This window comes from Terrapene carolina, unplaced genomic scaffold (assembly GCF_002925995.2).
Source record: "Terrapene carolina triunguis isolate 2854851 unplaced genomic scaffold, T_m_triunguis-2.0 Scaffold85, whole genome shotgun sequence".
Taxonomy (NCBI): Eukaryota; Metazoa; Chordata; order Testudines; family Emydidae; genus Terrapene; species Terrapene triunguis.
Window position 1 is genome coordinate 56,715,347 of NW_020664436.1, and position 23,339 is coordinate 56,738,685.

General features: G+C 44.1%; 1 protein-coding gene across 2 annotated transcripts; it reads right to left on the minus strand.

Moving 5' to 3' along the window:
• Positions 1 to 8,116: 8,116 nt before the first annotated feature.
• On the minus strand, positions 8,117 to 22,513 carry RNF146 (ring finger protein 146). 2 transcript variants are annotated; one of them, XM_024197340.1, is made up of 3 exons: positions 22,391 to 22,513; positions 14,465 to 14,614; positions 8,117 to 9,881 (listed from the first exon to the last, which is right to left on the minus strand). In XM_024197340.1, exon 3 carries the CDS (start codon positions 9,878 to 9,880, stop codon positions 8,822 to 8,824), a length of 1,059 nt encoding a protein of 352 aa, XP_024053108.1. In that variant the 5' UTR covers position 9,881; positions 14,465 to 14,614; positions 22,391 to 22,513; the 3' UTR covers positions 8,117 to 8,821. The 2 variants fall into 2 exon arrangements, with proteins under 2 accessions (XP_024053108.1, XP_024053107.1); XM_024197339.2 differs by lacking the exon at positions 22,391 to 22,513 and adding an exon at positions 22,120 to 22,213.
• Positions 22,514 to 23,339: the final 826 nt, after the last annotated feature.

Genomic DNA, 23,339 nt, shown 5'->3' on the forward strand with positions numbered 1-23,339 from the left:
CCCTGCACCCCATCACACACACCCAGCCCCCTGCCCTGACCCCTGCACCTCCCCAGCCCCCTGCCCCGACCCCTGCACCTCCCACACCTCCCCAGCCCCCTGCCCTGACTTCTGCACCCCCCCACACACACACCCCAGCCCCCTGTATTCAGTTTGATTAGACATAGATTTGCGCATTTTATTTTATTTTGCTTGGTGACTTACTTTGTTCTGTCTGTTACTACTTGGAACCACTTAAATCCTACTTTCTGTATTTAATAAAATCACCTTTTACTTAGTAATTAACTCAGAGTATGTATTAATACCTGGGGGAGCAAACAACTGTGCATATCTCTCTTTCAGTTTTATAGAGGGCGAACAATTTATGAGTTTACCCTGTATAAGCTTTATGCAGGGTAAAACGGATTTATTTGGGTTTAGACCCCATTGGGAGTTGGGCATCTGAGTGTTAAAGACAGGAACACTTCTGTTAGCTGCTTTCAGGTAAACCTGCAGTTTTGGGGCAAGTAATTCAGACCCTGGGTCTTTGTTGCAGCAGAAGGGTGTGTCTGGTTCAGCAGGACAGGGTGCTGGAGTCCTGAGCTGGCAGAAAAGGCAGGGGTAGAAGTAGTCTTGGCATATCGGGTGGCAGCTTCCGGGGGCTTTCTGTGATCCAACCCATCACAGGGATGTCAGATGGTTGGGGTATTTTCAATCTTTTCTGTTTATAGTTGGATGGTTAATTTATTCTTGTTATTGGTGAAGACTGACAACTGGATTTATTTTTGATGTATGGTTTGCATTAGTAAATAAATGTGAAACTGCCTAGACCTTCAGACAGGCATTCTTTGAATTAGGTTTACAAAAAGGAAAAGAATTATTTTGACTTTCAGATGTCAGGTGGTTGTTGCAGGACCATCAGTTACAGTTCATGTGGAAGTGATGCAAATAAGATATAGATGCGATTGAAAAACAAACATGAAATCCCAGGATCCCATATTTTATTAGCTTCAACAATGGATCCCTGCAGAAAACTATATACAAGAAACTCAGAGATCACCACAGAGCTCGTAACCACCCCCAAACAAACCAAGAAATTTGTGGTCTACAGCCAGATACTCAGGTACTACAGAATATGCTCCAAGGAGAAAGTCCGGAACACACACACTTAAAAACCACCTTCACCAAACAAGGACACTTCACCAGAGAAGTAGAACTTGTCATGGAATGAGCCACCCAAATATTGTAAAAGAACCTGCTTCAATATGAGGAGAAGGAAACCTGACCAACTCCCCAAATTGTCATCTGCCACCTCACGCTGGAACCTGCACAGCATATTATTAAAGAACTATGATCCATATGCAATGGGGACCACATCCTGAAAGAAATCTTTCCCAAACTCTTTCTTCTGGCCTTCAAAAAAACCCCAACCTCATCAAGCTCATCAGCTGCAGCAAACTCCCCAGAGACCAGGACACACCAACTCAAAGTGGCACCAGACCCTGCCATAACAGCAGATGCAAAATCTGTAGGCATATCGCCACTGCTATTACAATCAATACCTCTCAACAAGATCCATGGATCCTAGATACGCTTATTACAACATGTGGTGCACCACACCCACTGCATTGAATGCCCCAATAACTATGTGGGTGAAACGAGACAATCACTACACTCTCAAATGAACTCACGCAGAAAAATGACAACAGACAAAAACACCCATGGGTGAAAACTTTTCACAGAATGATCACTCCATATCTGACCTCTCAGTCCTTGCCTGCGAAGGAAACCTGCACACCTTCAAAAGATGATCCCAGGAACTTAAATTTATAAGTTTGTTAGACACTAAAAATCATGGACTCAGTGAAGACACCGGATTTATGGCTCATTACCACAATCTATAACCCACTAACTCTCCTTTGGCCTATGACTGCAGAGACGTTTGCCCAGTTCACCTTGAGTTGTCTCTTACAACAAGTTAATTCCTTATGCTAAACAATCTTTCACCTTGTACTTAGCCTAAGATTGAGTGTGAGCCTTCAGTGAGCATTAGGATGCAAAACAGCCTACCATAGTAAATTGCCATAGATATTCCTAGATTCCAAGGCCTGAAGGGACCATTGTGATCATCTAGCCTGACCTCCTGTATAACACAGGTCATGGAACATCCCCAAATCATTCCTAGAGCAGATCTTTTAGAAAAACATCCGGTCTTGATTTTCAAATTGTCAGTGATGGAGAATGTCACAGTTAAGGGAAACTGCAGGGCTCAATCCAGCATGCGTGTGCAGAGGCTGCCTACTCGATCAGGCACATTACCATATAATTTTTAGTTCAGTGGTTAGAGCCCAGGTTGTGAGAGCCCCACGTTCACTACCCCTTCTTCCCCACCCCCCGCCACCTGACATGAAGAAGGGTGACCTTTGGGTGACACTAAGAACCCCCTCAGTGCCAACTGGTGAAATATTCACTGTTCTGTAACAGCAACCCTTATCTGGCCTGCCAAACTCATTACACCTAATATACTGCTTTCATAGTATTTATCCCTAAAGAATCTTATAAAAGCTTATGTCATACTCATCTTCCTAATCGTTGCTAGATGTAAGTATGGATGATATTTAAAGAATTGTGTATATATACTGAAATCTGTGTGCAAGCTAGAGCTGACAAACAAGATTTGGGTCAGACAAAGGACATTGATTCACCTGTCTATCTGTTGGCTATAAGCATTGTAAGCCCACACACTGGAAGCCAAATCTGCATACGGAGTAAACAGGAATGGGAATACACCAGAGACTAAACCACAGGGGGTTGTTCTGTCTTTAGGGTGCAAAGACAATGAACTTTGGGTATATAACTACAAGGCAAAAAGGACACCATGTTATCCTTCACTGAGAAAGCAAAAAGGACAGTGTTTTTTTGCATCCATGAAAGTAGGATCCTAGCCACATTGGTTAGCAACATGGTGAGAAACTGCTTTAGACAAGCATTTTGGCCTGTTAAAATTAAGTTAAAATGTGTAACACGCTTCTTCACATATAATTTTATATGTAATCATTTCTGTCCCCAACTGCTATCCTTGTATACTATCGCTTACATCAGGGTTGGCCAACCTGAGCCTGAGTAGGAGCCAGAATTTACCAATGTACATTGCCAAAGAGCCACAGTAATATGTCAGCAGCCCCCCATCTGCTCCCCAGCGCCTCCTGGCAGCCTCGCTGATCAGCGCCTACTCCCCCCCTCCCCCTGCCCACTGCAATCAGCTGTTTCACGTGCACAGGAGGCTATGGGGGGGAGGGGGAGGAGTGAGGGCATGCAAGGGGAAGGGGCAGGGGCCTTGGGGGAAGGGGTGGAGTGGGGGCAGAGCAGGGGATTGAGCAGTGAGAACCCCCCAGCAAATTGGAAAGTTAGCATCTATAGCTCCAGCCCCAGAATCAGTGCCTAGGTAAGGAGCCGCATATTAAACCTCTGAAGAGCCGCATGTGGCTCCGGAGCCACAGGTTGGCCACCCCTGGCTTAGAGCTTAGTCTTCAATCGTAAATTTAAGATTGTTGTCACTATAAATATAGCTGAGTGTTGTATGTTATAGAGGACCTGTTCCTGAGTTATACACACAAACCCAAACACCTTTGTCCCACCCCCTGCTCTGAGGCCCTGCCCCTTCTCTCAGGCCCCCTTCCCCACTCACTCCATCCCCTCTCCCTCCGTTGCTTGCTCTCCCCCACCCTCCCTCACTTTCACTGGGCTGCGGCAGTGGGTTGAAGTGTGGGAGGGGATGCGGGCTCTGGGCTGGGGGGTGGGACCGAGGAGTTTGGAGTGTGGGAGGGGGCTAAGCCTGGGGCAGGGGTGTAGGAGGGGTTGTGGGGTGGAGGCTCTGGGAGGGGGCTCAGGACTGGGGCGGGGGGGGGGTTGGGATGTGGGCTCTGGAAGGGAGTTTGGGTGCACGAGGGGACTCAGGGCTGGGCCAGCAGTTTGGGTGCAGGAGGCAGTTGGGGTGTGGGATGGTGCTTAGGGCTGGGGCAGGGGATTGGGGGTGTGGGCTGTGGGAGGGAGCTCGGCTGGGGCAGGGGCTGGGGGTGCAGGAGAGAGTTGGGGTGTGGGCTGTGGGAGCCGGTTCGGCTGGGGCAGGGGGTTGGGGTGTGGGAGAGAGTTTGGGTGCAGGGGGCTCAGAGCTGGGGCAGGGGGTTGGGATGCAGGAGGGTGTTTGGGTCCGGGAGGGGGCTCAGGGCTGGGGCAGGTTGTTGGGGTGTGTACAGGAGTGGGTGAGGGGTGCGGGCTCCGGCCGGGCGGTGCTTACCTAAGGTGTCTCCCAGGAAGCAGCCAGCATGTCTGGCTCCTAAGCTCAGGGGCGGTCAGGTGGCTCCGTGCATTGCCCCTGACTGCAAGCACCACCCCCGCAGCTCCCATTGGCTGCAGATCCCAGCCAATGGGAGCTGCGGAGTCGGCGCTTGGGGCGGGGGCAGCGCACAGATACCCCATGGATGCCCCTGTGCCTAGAAGCCGCTGGCCGCTTCTGGGAGCCACGCAGAGTTAGGACAGGTAGGGAGCCTGCCTTAGCCCCACTGCGCCGCTGGACTTTTAGTAGCCTAAAATCTCTCAGATTGGCTTCAATAGCCTCCGGGAGATCAAACCCAATTCATGTTGACTCCTGGCCAATCCGGGAGGGTTGACAACCCTAGCTAGCTATGTGTATACTGTTCCCTTAGGGACAGCAAATATGGTAAATGCCCAGTGCTTAAAAAGCTGGATACTGTAGGGGTGGGGGAGTCTTCAGAGGAGCTCAAGGACAGGGATCACCTAGTGTTAACCTGTTAGGCAAATTTAGGACTGGCATATACCCAGAAGAGAGTGTGTGAGTGGCTGAATGGCTGGTAGTATCAGGGAGCTTTCATCCAGCTACAGGTGACTCCCTGTTGCTGGTGGAGGGGGTAACAAGATGAATCAGTCCTGGGCACCCTGAGAAAGCATCGCACCCTGTTCAAATCCTACATTTCAGGGGAGTGCCCTACGTAGGGGGCTGATGGGGGAGGGCAGTGTGGTCCCGGAAGGTCTACTGTTGAAGCTGTTACACTTAGGATAAATAAAAGGGTCATTGAGAGAGAGGCCAGAGAAGAGTGAGAATGCCTCTATAACCTTGTGGTTAGGGAGGTGGAAGCCTGAGGGTCCAGTCCCCCTGCTCCAATGACTAATCATTTATCTAAAGTAGAGCAGTGTCAAGAGGACATATCGAGAGAAGCTCACCCCAATCAGACTATCCCATAGCTCACTGGTTAGCAGGTTCTTCTGAGAGGCAGGAGATGTCTGTTCAAATCCCTTCTCTCTATCATCCAGATGGGAGTGGTGCTTAGGAAATACCTCTGGCATCATTATCAGTTCTTGGCTAGTTTAGGTAGGAAAGTGATTTTTGTGGATCACATTCTTGGGCACATATCTCTCCCCATTCATTGTCCAAGAAGACTGGGCACCTACTAAGGCTTTGTGGAGTCTAGTGATTTTTTTCCCCCTAAGTGCCTAACTGTCAGGTTTGACACAGCATTGCAATGCCTAAGTCGCTTTGTGGCTCTGGGCTTCACTCATGGGAAGCTGTATTGCTCTGCTATACGAAAAGAGCCAATAGGCACCTTCATGCTCTTTGTATTTATGGCAGACTGTAAAATTCACTTTGGGCTAGATTCACAAAGCTACATAGATGCCTAAGGCCCAACGTTTAAGGGCCACTGACATTCTCAAAGCCACTATTCAGCTGCTGCCTAACCCAACAGGGGCTTACCTTTCTGCTGGTACACAGGCACAAAGCCACCCAAGGCCTGTTGCTGCCCCACTCCTAACCAGCTACTCCAATCCCTAGCAAGTTTCTCAGGCTAGGTCTTTCCCTGCCTGTCGCTGTAGGAGGTCTCACAGCGCACCTATGGGACCTCACACAAAAGGGGCCCTGGGGTCGGTGGCTGTGTCCCATACTACGCACTGGTTTGAGTTCTCCCGTCTGCCTGTTTTGAAACAGAAACTTGAACACAGGTCTCCCCTCTCAGAGGTGAATGCCCTAATCACCAGGTGGGGCTGGGTCCCTTCCATGCTCTCCTGTTGAAATTTTTGCACTATACATACATAAAGCCAGAGCGAGCCTAGTGGTTAGGGTATGCAGGTGCACATCCTTGCTCCAATGAATAGTTATTTATAAACAATGGAATAGCACTAACAGATGAGCTTGAGAAAGCCCAACTAACCTAGCCAACAGCTTGGTGGTGAGGGCACACCCCAGGGATTTGGGAGACCTGTGTTCCCCTCCAGATAGAGCAGTGATTTGACCCCAGGGTGTTCCCCTGCCAGGTGAGTAGTACCCTACTAATAGGCTATAGGAGGGCTCTCTTTTGCTTTTCCTAAGAAAAGGCATGGGCTACCTAAGGTGCTGACCTGGCTTAAGTGCCTAACTCTAGGAGCAGGTTCTTGCTGAGAATCCCAAGCTGCTGAAGGGCCCTATCTCTGGCCTGTCAGTCTGGGGCCTAAATGCCTTGGAGATTCTTGGCCCTAAGATCTCTTTGCTCTGTATTGCACACCTGGCTAGCTTAGGAAGCTCCTCACTCAGCTGCTGAGGCCCTTCTTTAGACACCTAACTCTCCTCATGCACAGTACGAGGAGCCTGGATTCCTGAGGATCCACTAGGCACCAGGGCCCCTAACAATCAGACATTGAAACACCTTGTGACTTTGCACCCCATAATGCTTTATAGAAATATGCTTTGAGTGTAAATGTTAATAGATGCTTTCTTATAATGTCTTAGTTTGTACATTTTTATTGCAAATATGGCCATGTCCTTTCCCTCCGACCAAAGTCTGGACTGAATTAACTGAAGTGGTTTCTTAATGAATTTTGAAAATTAAAAGCAAATGCAGTACTTAGGAGCTCAAGTCAGCTCGAACTATTGTAAGCTTTTCTGACGCCATAGTGGGAAAAGGCTTATCCTGTCTTTTGACACTGAGGCCAGCAGTAGAGCCACATCTCCCACTAAGGCCATGTCTACACTACAAAATTATGTTAACCTAACTTACATTGGTATAAAGCCGCCAGAGTAATTACAGTACATCGCATAAAGAATGAGGAGTACTTGTGGCACTTTAGAGACTAACAAATTTATTTCGGCATAAGCTTTCGTGGGCTAAAACCCACTTCATCGGACGCATGCAGTGGAAAATACAATAGGAAGATATACACACAGAGAACACGAAAAAATGGGTGTTGCCATACCAACTCTAACAAGACTAATCAATTAAGGTGGGCTATTATCAGTAGGAGAGAAAAAAAAAAACTTCGTGTGGGTCTACACTTTGCTCCTTGTGTCAGCGGTGCATGTCCTCACCAGGAGTGCTTGTATGGATTGCACTATCAGCGTGGGGCATTGTGGGACAGCTCCTGAAAGCCAGTAACAGTCAACATAAGCAACACAGTTTCTACACTGACACTGTGTCAACATAACTACATTGATCTTGACTCTTAGCTGCTTGTGGAGGAGGCGTTATTAGGTTGGCCTAAGGGTCAATTATGTCAGCGGAAGCGAAATTTAAGTGTAGATACGTCCATAGTTAGGTTGATGTAAGCTGCCTTGCATCGACCTAACTCTGTAGTGTAGACCAGATCTACGAAAACCTCAGAAGCATGCCCCACCCTTTGAAAGCATAGAATTAGATTTCTAATGGTATATAAACAAATGGAAATGTATTCCCTAATATTTGCATACCTTAGCTTTGCCACAACCAGGGCCAAACATTTAAACTAGCTGCTTGTCTAAGATGAAATACATCCAGATAAACATACGTGCTCCACTACTGGATGTAACAGGTATAGATCACCTGTGGTTTTCTCCTGCAATCCTTTACTTCTCCACCACAACAGCAAAATGAACTGAGCAGCCTTGAAATCAGAATGCACGGCTTCTGACACCACAGTTAACATTCAGTCAGCCAGAAGGATGTGCTCATACCAGTCAGCACACTACATGATAACCTGGTCTGGGAAGTGAGAATTTCAAGATCCCTCAAAGCCAACCCAAAACTCCCTTTTTGGCAGCATAGCATGCCTGCTTCATGATACCTTTGTCTAAGTGCCCCTTGGTACAATTCAATCAAAATGCAAAGACACCACAGATTGTTAAAGTGTAGTTTTTATTAAATTATAAATTTTGTAACAAAAACAAGACAGATCAACAAAGACCTCAAAAACAAACTACAAGGACTAGACAGCAAAGCCAATGAAAACGCCATGAAGTGTGTACAGATAAGAATTTTCAACAAAAGTTAATAGCATTTTTACATTTCCATTGCATGAAGATAAAAATGATTTCTTTGTCTAATAAAACACATCTTAACTCCAAACTCACATATATTTTCTCACATTAAATTAAGCATCCTGCTCATACCCAATATCTTGTCTGTTCCCACATTGCTTTAGTGTTCTTTTCATATATCAATCCATGCAGAAAGTAGTAAGACACTTAATGCAACAGTCATATAATGAAGACAATCTGAGTTGTACAGTGGATATACATTGGCCAAAAAGGGACTGAGTATCTCCACGGGGTAAAATGCTACAAAATAAACACAAAAGACATTTTCAAGAAAACTGGGTATTGCTAAGTAGCTTTCAAACCATTAACAAGACACCCCAGTTTCTTACAGTTAAAGAGTCTTCCAGCTGAGACATGTTGAGAATTTAAGTTAACAGGCCAAATCTGTTTCTCCCCTTTCCCCCCCTCCCACTTCAAATACACTGCTAGGTTTGAGTGCAATGCCAGCATGGACAGAAAATTTACAGATACTGGACTGAGTTTTTAAAACACATGGCTCTAAATTTAAACTTCAGTTACCGTGCACTGTCCATCAGGCCTTCTAGATCTTACACTGGTGCTTACTGCCCCACCCCCTGCCACTGGTCTCTCTATTACTGATTGGTTTGCATTCGCATTCAAGTGTCTTTGCTGGGCAGAGGACGTGTGTTGCTGAAGTTGAGCATACACATCCTCACTATCGCTGCTATCATCCGATTCGGTTTCCTCAACGGAGGTATCAGGGGCTGGCACCCTACCAGAAGACGATGGCTCATGGTCTTCCTCTCCCTCTCCCCTATGACTTCTTTCAGCCATGTTGTCTCCGTTTATTTGTAAGTGGGCAAAAGAGTTCTCTAAAGAAGTGCTTGCATCAGGTGATGGCGTTGCAGGACTCGTCAGCTGACCATCTAGTGAAGTTAGGGGTCTAGCAGAAACGGATGCTAGAGGCTGCGCAGCAGCAGCCCCCAGAGCCGATGTACTGTCTGCGCCATCAGCAGAGCTCTCTCTTCCTAGATTGACAGTGTTAGAATCACAGTCCAACCTAAGCCCGGCCACTCCCTTCTTTGGTATATCTATTATGTCCCGTTTTATTTTCCTGCGACGTCCATGCTCATTTCTCCTATACTGAACCATGTTTTCGAGATCTGCTACATACAAAAACCCAGCAATTAACATTTCAGTACTCTTTTTACCTTTGGAAAAGGCATCTTCCAGCTCCCTACTGGTACGTTCATCATATTGCCACCAACCATTTCTACCTTCATAGTACCAAGCATATTCCCCATTGCCTCTGCTCGCCACTTTGAGTTCCTCTGGCGATAGTAAGGTTGGCTTGTCAAGAAAGTCCTCAGGAATCTCCTGCCGACACAGTGCACATCGTTTTCCAAGCCAGGAAGCTCCCTTCACACACAGATAGCAGAAAACATGTTTACAAGGCAGACTCACTGGGTGGACACACGTTTGCAGACAGATAGCACATTCAGGGACTGTCAGGGAAGGTGTTGTATTGGAACATGACTCATTTGTCTTCCTATTAGTGGGAAGCATGTTGATCGAGTGATCAATTTCACCACAGCCAGCCATCCTACAAAGAATCAGAAATAGATTTAAGTCAGGTTATAAGTATTAAGCCAAATCAGTACCTTAACTCACCTAAGACAGTACTAACCACAGAAGAAATAAAAGCTTTCCATGAAGTTAAACTTTTGGACAATCAGATATGAAACAAACTGAACATTTTAAAATATTTAAGTTTTATAGGTGCATACCTTTAGGAAAGATTATAGCATTCTGTTCCCTAGTTCAGGGACATTAACAAAAACAATGGCTTCCAAATACCAAGTTCAGCATCCCAACCTTGTTGTCTATTTCAGTTTTAGTATGCCAGTTCAGACTAATTGGTTTGCAGTTCCTTCTGTGCTCCCAGGCAGGGTGTTAGCTAATCAATAAGGAATTTTCTTTTGTGCATACTCTGCTTGAGTGCATTCAGTCAGCCAGCTGTTTGTATGCCTCTTCAAGAAATGAACAGCAGCTGAGAGTTTGTAAATCTTGCTTTCATGACAGAAAATCCTCAAGAAGTGCTCTGCCTGTAGGCACCTACATGAAGCAACTTATAGGGCTTGTCTTAATAATGCTGGTGAGCATCAACTCAGGAGTCTAGAAGATGGAAATACCTATTCAGCAGGCTTCTCCCACCCCCACAGCACTCTATGGGATGTTCTCATGAGGGACTTTCCTTCCTTCCTCTCATCTAATAGCCCTCAAGAGTCAGCTAGGCACCCAGGCAAAAGAAGTAACTTTGTGATGAATGGTGAGTGTTGTAGAGCAGTGACTTTCAACCTTTTCAGACTTCTGTACCCCAACCCTTTCAAGAGTCTGATTTGTCTTGCATAATCCCAAATTACACCTCACTTTAAAAACTACTTGCTTACAAAAGACATAAAAATACAAGTGTCACAGCACACCATTACTTAAAAATTGCTTACTTTCTCATTTTTATCATATAATTATAAAATAAATCAATTGGAATATAAATATTGTACTTAAATTTCAATGTATAGTATATAGAGCAGTATAAACAAATCATTGTCTATATGAAATTTTAGGTAGTACTGACTTCGCTAGTGCTTTTTATGTAGCCTAGTGTAAAACTAGGTAAATATCTAGATGAGTTGATGTACCCCCTGGAAGACCTCTACATACCCCCTTGGGTATGCGTACCTCTGGTTGAGAACCAGTGTTGTAGAGTGCTCAGAGAGAACCTGCATCATAATTCCTACCAGACATGGCTGTAACTAGCAGTGACACATGTGTTGGCAACCATATTAACTCTAGATTTAGGCTTGGCAACAGATACCATTCCAGCTGCTTCTTGCCTGAGGTACCACCCTCCCTTCCCAAGTGGGTAACTATCAGTTTCTACTTTGCCTCTCCAGCCTACCATCTTTGGTAGGTGTTCTCAAAGTAAAACGGTCCTTTAAAATATCTTCCCTCCTCCGAACAAGGTATTAGCTGCCTCAGGGTTGATACTAGTCCTCTTTACAATATACAGACTGCTGCCTACCAGACCCTCTCTCTCTTGGAGCAAGGTTTCTTTTTCAGAACCAAACACCCCAAAGGTTTGAAAATTTCAGAAAGTTAATGTTAAGGAATTTTCAGGGGGGGTGGGGGGGAAGAGAACCCAGTTTGAAAGCTGTGTGAGGTTAGAAGGGGAAAGAACTGTTTCACCTAGGCTGTTAGGCATTCTTTATCCCCTACAGAATTCAAAGGAAAAAGGGAACTCTAAGGACACAAAGCAGGCTACATGACAATACAAATCTGAAGATCAAACCTCTCTTTCTAGTTTTAGATAGGGTCCTTCATATAGCTTCCATGACTCCAAAAAAGCTACCTGAAGGGTTAAAATAATATCGGTGAGAAAACTAATAAAGGGATCTTTCCCGTTCATTCTGTTGTGGAATCCCAAGTGCTCTCTTTGGGAGAATCCTAATTCTACACGATCTTCCTCCTAATACAGCAAGATTGTTTATCTTGAGGAAATTTATCAAACTACCTGGGACTCAGCTCCTTCAGAAACCAAGAAACTCTCTTCTTCCCCAGAGGATGTGCAATCCCTGAGGAACTCAGACACAGATAAGGATTTTAAAAGGATTAGTATGTAGCAGCATCTCAGGCCTTTTATTTTAGTGCATTCCCTATCTGCTAGGTAACATAGTTGGGTACTATCGTCATAATTTTCTTCTGAATGACAGACACTAATCTCTTCAAACCACTTCCTGGTCATCAATTTATGCTTGCTAAAAGCACTACAACTTGAGCACTTAGCAGATGATGTGGATAACTGTGCCCACCTATATGTCAGTTTCCTATCTGAGAATTTCCCCCTCCCTTAGGCAAGATCAATAACTAAGAGGAAAGATTAATGGAATCTTTGTAATAGTGTCTGAATTGACATGCCAGAATGCAGAAATAGAATTACCATCTGGCAATTGTCTTTCTGCACAGTAATATATGCCAAATTGAGTGATTCACCCTAGAATGATCTGAGAAGATACTATACCAGTTGTGTTACAGATTTTCCTCCAATTAGCTTGCTTTGTAGCTTTCTCAGACTTTTGAAGTTATGTTTTGGAATAGAATTTGTTTAGATTCAAGTTAGTGTTTGTGCTTGAGAGTTTATTACAGAGGGACACAAGCTACTGATTTCTCAGAATACCCACAGGATGTAATGGAGCTGGTATTTCCCAGGGAAGTAATTGAAAGAAAAACCCTTTACTGATTACCATATGCCAACAGTTGAAGAGGAGAGCAGGAACAGCAGCTTCCATAATGGTGTATTACTGTCCAGAAAGACAGTTAGGTAAAGATTCTTATTTCCCTACCAGTTTTACAAGAGACTCCCTTCTGAATGCTCTTTTTAAAATTGTCCTCTCTTTAGAGGAGTGGAGGAAGTTAAACACCCTTTGTTTATAAATAATTTTCTATACAAGTTTCATATCACACCTGATTAACACCTCAGAGAAAGCTGAGACTGCCAAACGCTAAGCACGAATGCAGCTGGTATTGGAAAAATCACAAATTCTGGTGCCACAAATTGCACTTACTGGTAACCTCTAATGACAGGAGATTCAAAGTTCCCACTATTTAGTAATAGCAATGCAAAGAGCATTAGCACTTAGAAACTCTGATCAATGGTTCAAATGAGTTAATTTATAGCTAACATTAAACCTATGTTACTTCCAATTTGCCACGTGAAAACATGTAGGGTGGAGTGGGGGGAAGCTAGATTTGCCTTCAGTCTTGGAATGCTGGCTCTCAGGAGAGAAACTGAGACATTCCTAGTTTACACAGATGTGTGTAGTCTCTAGAAGAGATTGCCAAACTAATCAAATTCTGCTTCTTGACTTGCGAGTGTGGAACTGGCTTATCTAGGACTTTTTGCTTATTCACTTGGCTTGAGCTAAAAGAGGAAGACAATTATTTGGGGGGGAATGATTTCAGGTAGCTAGGGCATGACAATCTTATCTCAAAATTCAAACAAGCACTGTTATTCCATAACTTAGAGGGATAAAAAACTGTTTTTTAAATTAACAAGGCTGAAGGTTTAATCCATTTCTCCAGAGGCCCAATCAGCTTCTTGGTTCCTATAACAGCTGAGGTCAACTGGAGTTGCATATGCACAAATTAGGCCCCAGAACATTTAAATTCAATAAAACCAACACTATCTAAACATGTCATTTTTAGAAGATCCTATCATTAATGGTTTTTCTTTAATAATCATGTTCTACGGGTTTACTTGATTAATCAGATCCAGTAGGACAAACAAAAAACATTTGTTTTCAAAATTAGTAAATGGCACTTCAAAAGGAGAAAAAAATATTTAGAGACCACAGTAGCAATGGTCAAGTTATGGTTCAGAAGGCACTTTCATTCCAAGCTTACAATCAGGTGCTCATATAAGTAAAGGATAGCTTACTCTGGGCTGAAATTTCCCATGTTTGTTCTTAGCCCAATGGTAATTTTTTTTATTTTGAAGTTTGATCAACACCTAATTGGGGTCAATCTGTAGGACTGCCTTTATCTTTAATTGCTTAAGCTCTATTTTCACTTTTTAAAATGGCTGATAAACAGGAAGAATTATGTTTCTTACCACTGTTGCAGAAAGCAGCCTAAAATATACATAGTTCATTTCAAAGACCGCTTTTAAAAATAAAACTATCTGAAACATTTGGACCAAAAATTCAGGTGTGAAAAGAATGCTCAAAGAACACTGGGCATTTGAACCACATTAAACAATGCACGTTGAAATGCAATAAACCACTTAAGATGGACCCAACCCACACTTCTGCCAGACATCTGTCCCTGTTATCCCCTATTTTTATAGGAATGTATTATCATTAAATCATACATACAGCCAAAGAATGTGTGAAATTGTATGTCTGGAAGTGTCCTCATTAGCACTCAAAATTTGGAACAGGATGCAGGAGATCTAGATAAAAAGCCTTCAGGCATTGTGGGTCCCTTCAAAGAGAGAAACTGGATTTACTCAAGTAGATAATTATTTTTGTTAATAGTAAAGGCCAGATTTTGAACCTCAACTCAGTATCTCTTTAAGTAACTGATAAATGCAAGTCAATTAACATAATAAAACAACGATGTTGAGCTTACTTCGTTTTTAGTATGGTTCCTGCTGAAGCATGCCACAAGACTAAAATTATCCTCTTCAAATGTATCCAATCAGAATATAGTGTACTCTTTCCCACTGTTGGCTCATTCTTCTGCACTGCACAAGGGAACACTACTAGCGTTTCAACTTCTCTGCAAGTTGAGGAAAAGAAAACATCATTATTAGAGCAACACTGAACAGAGTTCCCTTTCATTTAGCAGTCTAATAGCAAACAAAATACAGTGTTATGTTCTCATTCCAGCAAACAGAAGAATACCACCCTCTTTTACCATTTTATGCAGGATATTTTCAACATCTAGAAATACAGTTTTCAAACAGGTGGTCGTCTTGTTTTAAAATCCCCAATTTCTGCCTGCATTTTGTCATCCACTTTTGTGATATCAAACTTCAACAAACCTACCTCACTTTCTAAGGTATTTATAAAGGCAATTGCATTGGTATATAAGAATTAGGTAACTGCGGGTGAACAGTGATTCTTAAGACTGCTGCTTCCTATGTACTGACAAGCAGTGGAGAAACAAGAGCAACTATGTTCATACCTAATACTACTCTCTCTACTTCCCAAGCCTTTCGACACATTGCATAATTCTAGGAAGTTGTGTGCTCAATCACAAGTCCCTTCTTAAACTCAGGGAGTTTGGAAAGGCAGAGGGGCTTTAACATTCGAAAAATGTTTTGGGATTCATTCATAATAAATTGCATGTATGCATTTTGTGAGAGAGGATGAGAAGGTAGTTCAGTTTCCATAACCATTTAGTCAAATGCCTCCTTCAAAGTGCCAAGGGTACCAGTTAATGCCAGTCATGATACACTTTGGCTTGTGTGACATGAATTAGTGTCAGTCTAGTTTCTGCTGAACAAATCACACATTGCAAATAGCCATCAGATGGTAATAACTGTCTTACTAATGATAGAAGCTGGAACTGAAGCAGTGACCTGTAAGCAAATAACTCTAAAGCAGGGATCTGCAACCCCCACGAGGTCACAAAATGATACCAAGGTGTCAAGATCACATTGTTCCCATACCCTAAGTGGGATCAAGAGAGGTCTTGCTATAAAAAAAGGGAATGAAATATGGAAATAGTTGATAACTCTTAGGGTATGTCTACACTACCCATGTTACAGCGCGACCACGGCAGTGATGTAACGTGGGCAATGTAGACACACTATCGCCAGGGGAGAGCTCTCCCGGCGATAAAAAAAAACCCAGAACGAGCGGTGGTAGCTTTATCACACTGTCTATGCTGGCGCTTTTCAGCGCTAAAACTTTTGTTGCTCAGGGATGTGTTTTTTCACATCCCTGAACAACAAAAGTTTTAGCGCTGAAAGTGGCAGCATAGACACAGCCTTACTCGTGCTCTAAAGCATTACCAGTCCTATGAGTAGGGCTCCGTGTCTGTCACGGAGCTCGTGGAAGTCATGGATTCCGTGACTTTTCGCAACCTCCAGGACTTCCGCAGGGGCCAGTGTGGCTGACCTCAGGGGTGCCAAAGCAGCTGGCCCCCGGGACAGCCACATCAGCCGCTGCTCCGGCGGTCACAGCAGCGGTCCCTGGCCAGCCGGCTGGAGCAGCAGTGGTTCCCGGCCGGCCAAAGCAGCCATGGCCTCGGGCAGCAGTCCTCAGCTGGCCAGCCGGAGCAGCTGCAGTCCGCTGGCCCCGGCAGCTGGTGCTGCTGGCCTTGGTTGCCCTCTCCCAAATTTAATCATCGGTATTTTTAGTATAAGTCATGGATAGGTTGCAGGCTGTGAATTTTTGTTTATTGCCCATGACCTCTCCATGACTTTTACTAAAAATACCCTGACTAAACCGTTGCCTTACCTATGCCTATGAGTTATACATTCCTCCTCTGCATCATGTATTACATTTGAGGTTCATTTTAAAGTGAACGTGAGGAAGTGTCATATGTTTCCATTCACTCAAGAAAAGAGCTATTTCAGTGAAATTTTAGTGCACAGATCAGACTCATATGTATGCAGCAGAGTGAAGTTAAAAAGTGATAGGTCCCTGAGAGAGAGCTGAATACTTAGCATAATTGTAGAACATACATCATTGATAACAGCAGACTGTAAATGTTTAGATGACTTTTTAGTTAACGTGTTGGAGTAATAAATGGCCATACTAAAGTTATTATCTGGCTACAGCTGAGTATGGGACATTTTAGAAATTATTCCTAAGGAAGATTGCCAAGTTCAACAGGCCTCAACATATGTCCTCACACCCTTTTAAAGGCAAAGGTTGTTTTCAGTGTCTCTGGTCATCCCCCACCTCCCTCCACCCATTAGCTTCCAAAAAGAAAAGCTGCAACAGTGTTAAAATTTCAGCTCCTCCTTAAGCAGCCCAACAGACAAGATATTGGGTTTACTGTGACCAAAGAGTCAGTTGTAACAAAGCTCAAGGCCCTGGGTGCGGTGTTTGATCTATCACCTTTCAGAAGCTGGCATTGAATTACAGCTGCTGCATCTCATTTAAAGAAGCTTTTTGTCTAACCCTTTTCCAAATCCACTGTCAGAGGTGATGATACACATCATAACCCAAATTAATTAACTGTGGAGTGGGGAGAAGGAAAATAAGTCAGGTCTTTCAATTCTGAATGAGTCCTTTTAAAAAGAGTATGCTCTGGGAGTGTAATTATCCCTAAAAAAAAAAATCTAGTCAGGGATATAATTATAAGGTTAAGGTAAAGCAGCTTTTTAACTGCTCTGTACCTTTAAAGTGAATTACTTCAGAAACTGACTTCAGGAAACTTCTACATTTCATTAAATTGTTATTTCTACATTAAGGAAGACTTGAAAAATTTACCTAGCCAGGATGAAAGATACCTGTGCTGAAACCCGCACCCTTCCCCAAACTGCCCCTGCTCCGAATTTCTGTATGTTTTAAAGTAATTTCTCACCCTATGCACCTAACATTCTCTTCCCCACCTGTACCACCCCCAACTCTCCCATTACACACATAAAACTTCATTTCATTCACCAATCATCTCACACACAGGGGCTGAAACATTTATTCAACACCTAACAGCCAAATTATTAAACTAGAGGAGCAGCTCCAATGGCCAGGAGCAACATCCAGGTGACAGCCACATCCCACACCAGCTGCTGTGAAAGTGAAAGGTGCTGGGATTCCTACCAAACTGATGTCCATGGTCTATACTCAGGGGTTCCATCTTTTGAAGTGTCTGGCTAGCAGGTGTCTCCTGCATCCTTCAAAGCCCCTCTGGTTGTTGCAAGAGTGATGGTGGGGTTCTCCCAACAAAACCATCATCCCCCCTGCATCTGATTTTGGCGCCCTCCTCTACTGCTCAGAGCTTTTCCCAAATTGAAACAGAAGAAAATTGATTATTCTTGTCAGTTTAATTGCTGCCCACAGAGTACTCTCTAACAGCAGTGAAGACTGGGAATGCTCTGGTCAGTTTTTGCTTGGATGCTGCTTTGGAGTTCTGAACAGCAATAGAGGAACTAAAAATCTGCGGATTTAGGAAGACAGAGCTTTCAGTTTCTACTTTGTTCATATTTGGAAGGTGATCTTCACAGTTATAAGGGCTAGAAACTTATTTCCAGATAGAAGCTTATATTTTGCAAAAGGAGATAGCAGGAAAGCTTCCTGCTTGCCAAAGGCTAGTGGATGTTTAAAGCCTTGTATTAAACAGTACTGCCAACCTTGCGAGTACTGTACCACTACACAGAGTACTCTGAAATAATTAATGCAATTAAGACATTAATTCATGAAATTAAGATTTAAGATTGCCCCTGTATGCTTAAAAAGATATGAAATCCTCATTCAATAACTTGTCAATAAACGTAATTTAAGATACATATAAACTTTTCTTCTGTAAATACAGCTGGCTCTACCAAAAGCCAATTTTAGAATTTTTCATTAGGCTCCCTGACTCAAAAGAAGTCAAACAAAACCCTGTCTGAATAGTGCCTCTGCTTAATACTCATGAAGCAGTTACAAAAATTGCAGAATTTTTTTAAAATACTCCAACTTAAAAAATGAAAATTATACTTCCGTCTGAAAATTTGTTACCTGCCATTGCTACAATTAACACATGATATTACTATAACTGAAATTAGTTTGTCTTCTTTGTGCATTTGACAGCACACTGTGACAGACAGTTTCACTGTCTCCCCCATATAACCAGTAACTTTCCCATGTTTGCGTGAATGCAAAGCAGTGGGAAAGATTTAAAAAATATATATATATATATATATATATAAAGTGATTAGAAAGATTATAGATATAGATATATAAATGATGTGATCAGATTTCAAGTTGATAGAGTCCTTTTATGCATTCCATGATCAGTTAATAAAAAGGGCTGATGTTTAGTTAGCAGATATATCCATTCACTACTGTATCACTGGGAAAAAAATTAGTATAAAATGGTCAAACATTTTTATCAAAACTAGTGAAGAGACGTTAAAAATAAAAGTTTTCCTCCTCTTATTCTGCTACAACTGGAACCTGAATTCTAAGCTCCAGTTAGGACAGATGCGTTACAGAAGTTTCAATTTCACAGGATCATAGGAACGTAGAGCTGGAAGGGTCCTCAAGAAGTGATCAAGTCTAGCCCCCTGTACTCAGGCAGGACCAAAGTAAACCTAGACCACCCTGAAAGGCGACTGTCCAACCTGTTCATGAAAACCTCCAATGATGAGGTTTCCATAACCTCCCTTGGAAGCCTATTCCAGATCTTAACTGCCTTTATAGCTGGAAAGTTTTCCCTAATATCTAATCTAACTCTGCCTTGTTGCAGATTAAGCCCATTACTTTTTATCCTACCTTCAGTGAACATGGAGAACAATTGATCACAGTCCTCTTTAGAACGGCCCTTAACATAGTTGAAGATTATTTCTAATAAAGGATAAACAACTGCCAAATTTAATAGTCCTACTATGGACTTATTTCTAATACATCTAAACTTTGATTCACCATTCATAACTAAAACAATGTAATATTCATTAACTCCAACAGGAATTTTGCCAGTAATGTCCGTGGAAGCAGGTTCGGGCCCCAAATTACCATTGCTGTGTAGAGACAGGTGCTGGATACAGCAACACCTTTATAACTTTGACTAAAATGCACAGCAGAGAAAGAGTATGATTCTGTTAAGTTGGCTTTCTACCACCAATTCTAGAAGTCAATTGTTCCTGTACGCTTTGAAAATTCTGCAGTTCCATCTTCGTAACTGACAGTTCAATTACAGCTAAATTGATGCTGCATAATTTGAAGATGCAAGTTAAACCATATTTCATCAATTGATTTACACATTAGTAAAAAAATGGGCACAATTTCCTTCCTTCATTCAGCACAGATTCTGCACCATATCAATAGAGTCAGAGTAGCATTTTTTATTTCTTACGACTACTGTAATTGTTAGCAATTTAGTTCTGTCCACCAGATTGTAGAGTAAATTGCTGCAAAATTATCAGTAAATAAAAGTCAGATTTAGTCTCATTTTGACCAAATCAAGATTCAGATTTTACTGTTAATTCAATACTATCTGACAAAAGCTTCATTCTGATAATCCATTTTAGAGAGCAGTTCCAAAGACCAGTTTTAAACAAACTGTCAACACTTGACTGCTGCCTCTGTGCTTTTGTTTTCAAACTTGTATTTGATTGCAATATTTCCTTTAAGATATCAAATTTGAGAAACACAAAAATAAATTCTGTACCTTATTCCTCCTAACGATTACTAAATATTCTGGAATTTGTTTTAGCAGACAAGCAAATAAACTACAACATTTACAGTCCGCAAAATAGGAAGATTACCATGAGATTCAGTCAAAGAGTAAACGTTTTATCCTTTTTATTGTGAACTAAAAACTCTTTCAATTTGTTAGATCATGCCAATATAGGTTACTATCTGTTTCTCTTAGATAAAAATTATATTTACCAGATATTCCTAGTAGTCTATTAGTTTCAGTGGAGAAGCTGTGTCATCTGTTCTTTGTACCAAAAACTGGGCCACAGATCTATTTTCACCTTCCATTTAAACACGCTAAAAACAATGCAAGGAAATCCCAGGGCCCAAACTATTAGTTACCAAAAAACACATTTTCACTAAAAGTTTTTGGGTGCCCCCCTTTTTAGACCTCCCAAAGTACCTTAAGCATTTTGATATAATTTCCTAGCTCAGTTTTTTATTACAATAATGAAAGTTACAAGCTACAGAGATGACATTTTGAAAACAGGATATACAAAATACTGCACAGCATTATTTAAAAGATATTAAAAATTAAAACTTCACACTTACGCAGTTCCTTTGCTCTGAGGAGCAGCCATGGCCTCTCCCTTCTGCCCCCCCTCCCCCCAATGTTCCTCCATGCCTCCCTATGGGGGCACGCCCCACAGTTTGAGGACCTCTGGTCTAGACTGTTGAAACTTAGATATATTTTAATATTTGCAAGTCAATTCTGCCTCCACTAACTGTTCAAAATACCCAACCACAGAAGAAACTGTGGAAAACACTACAAATACCTAAAACAAAGCAAAATAATCCTGTGTGAAGTCATCAAAAGACATATGAATGCAAGATTCGGATGAAAGATGATCAGCTATTTCTCAAATGTCTGGATATTACTTATATCTAAGCTTGGAAGTAAGATTTTTATCAGTAAATGTTGGTAAACATAAATTTCACCATACACATAAACCCATGAAAAATAATTCCATCAATGATAACTGAAATTTACAGAGACAAAATAAGAAAAATGCTGCTTGAGACCTTCTTAGAGCTTGATTTGAGAACATTTAGGTTTTATGTTTTGACATGTGATGTTGACAATTTGTGTTTTAAGTTATAAAAACATAACTTCTTGAATCTCAGTGTCTACTGTCATTAAACAATTGTCTGAACCCGTCTGACTACCTATAATTTCCCACAACCATGAAAATTTAAATCAATAAAAATATGCAGAAAAATAGACATGGGTATTATCCCTGCAAATCATAAAACAACAACAACAACAAATTTCTCCCAAGCCTAGTTACATCACACCCCACCCTGGGCTTCCCACCTGTCAGGAGACACAGGTCCCCTCCCCAGAGGGCTTTCAAAGCTCGTGGATAAATTATAAATTTACTGCGAGTTTGATAGTTTAAGATTTTTTTTTTTTCAATAAAATGTTGAGCGGGGTCAAGTTTCCCCGATGCGCTGCCCCCACCCCCACCCGTGGGCTGAGCTCGGAAGGGGGCGAGGGGGATAAATTAGCACAGTTCCGGGGGGGGGGGGGGGGCCCGGGGCCCGGGGGCCGGGGGGGTACGCAGTTGCCAAACGACGCAGTCCGATTCCCCCGGGTGGGTGGTTGCCAGGGGCTCTGCCCGCCCCGCGCCTACCCGGCAAAGCGGTGCGGGCCCCGCTCCGAGTGAGGGGCGGGCGGGCTCCTGCTTCTCCGTAGGCAGTTACCACCCACCCCACCCCGGGGGCTCTGTGGCCTTTTGTCCAGGGCCCCGCACGGCGGCCCCGGCATCCGCCCCAGCCCCCGGGGCGGGGAGGCCCCAGCGGGAGCCGCTCTGAGGAGCCCGCGGGGTGGGTGAGCGGAACCCCCCGACTCTCCCCCCGCGGGCGCGCGCAGGCCCCCGGCGCCCGAGCGGCGGGATCTAGAACGCGGCGGCGTCACGGACTCACCCGCGGGCCCGGCTCGCGCTGCTCCGTCCCTTCACCGCTGGGCGACGAGCAAACAGCCGCCCGAGCCACCGTCACCTGCCGCCGCCGCTTCCAGCCGCCGAGAGAACGAGACGCGACGACGTCAGCGCGCAGAGGGGAGGGGGAACGCACCGTGGCGGGGGGGAGCCTAAGAGGGGGTGGCGACAAACCAGACCCCCCCATTGGCGCGCCGCCAAGTAGCCCCTCCCCCCGCGGTGTCTCTCTGGGGAGACCCCCAGCCTACAATACTCACAGCCATCTTCCTACTGCTGCGCGTGTCCGCCGCGCGCTCCCTCTTGCTGCTTAGGCCCCGGCCGGTGGCGCGCGGCTCCTGGGGCTCGCACCGCGCGGAGCGCTGCGGAATGTGTCTGAGCTGGTGCCCAGCAGCCCGGAGCCGGCCGGCCGCCCCTGCGCCTGGCGCTGCGCAGACCCGGCTCCCCCTTGCGGCCTGCGGCGGCGGGGACCCCACAGCCCCTAGCCCAGCCCTCATGCTCCAGCGCTGCCGGCCAGCGGGCACCAGCTGCTCTCGGAGTCTGACCTCGGGCGCGGCTGCGCCCGCCCAGCCCTGCAGGGAGCCCCAGCGGCAGGGTTTGGCCAACGCGAATCTTCCAGCTGGGCAGCCAGCTAGCCTGGATCTGCAGCCCGCCAGAGGTGGAGAAGCTCGCAGTTCGCTTCAGTGGTGACTCCCCTGCACTGTTATTTTATACCTAATGTTGCATGTGTCCGGCTTGAGCTCCCAGCCCCTGGTTCTTGTCCTGCTTCCTGCCGCTGGATTAGCGAGCCCCTGTGGACCCGGTATTTTCTCGTTGTGCGCTGTGGTCTTTTGGATCGGCTAAGCTCTTCAGGTCTCTCGCTATAAGGCATTTTTTCCAGCTCTTGGATCGTTTTGGTGGCTCTTCTCTGCACCTCTCCATTTTTTCAGCATCCTTTTAAAAACGTGGGCACCAGATTTGTATACTGTGTTCCAGTATCGGCCTCACCAGTACTGTATATAGGGGTAAAATCACCTCCTCATGCCTACTCGCTACTCTCCTCTTTACACACACCAGAATTTGCTGTAGGTGCCAACGCAATATAAATGTTATATAATAATCTCTAACAATTATGCTGCATGATGAAAATCAGCCGTGCTATAAATTACATGGGCTGAGTCCTGAAGTGCATCCTAGTGCTCACAATTTTATTCTGAGTTTCACAGTATT

Coding starts and splice junctions, on each gene's coding strand:
- RNF146 (XM_024197340.1), bottom strand. CDS start 9,880: ATGGCTGGCTGTGGTGAAATTGATCACTCGATCAACATGCTTCCCACT.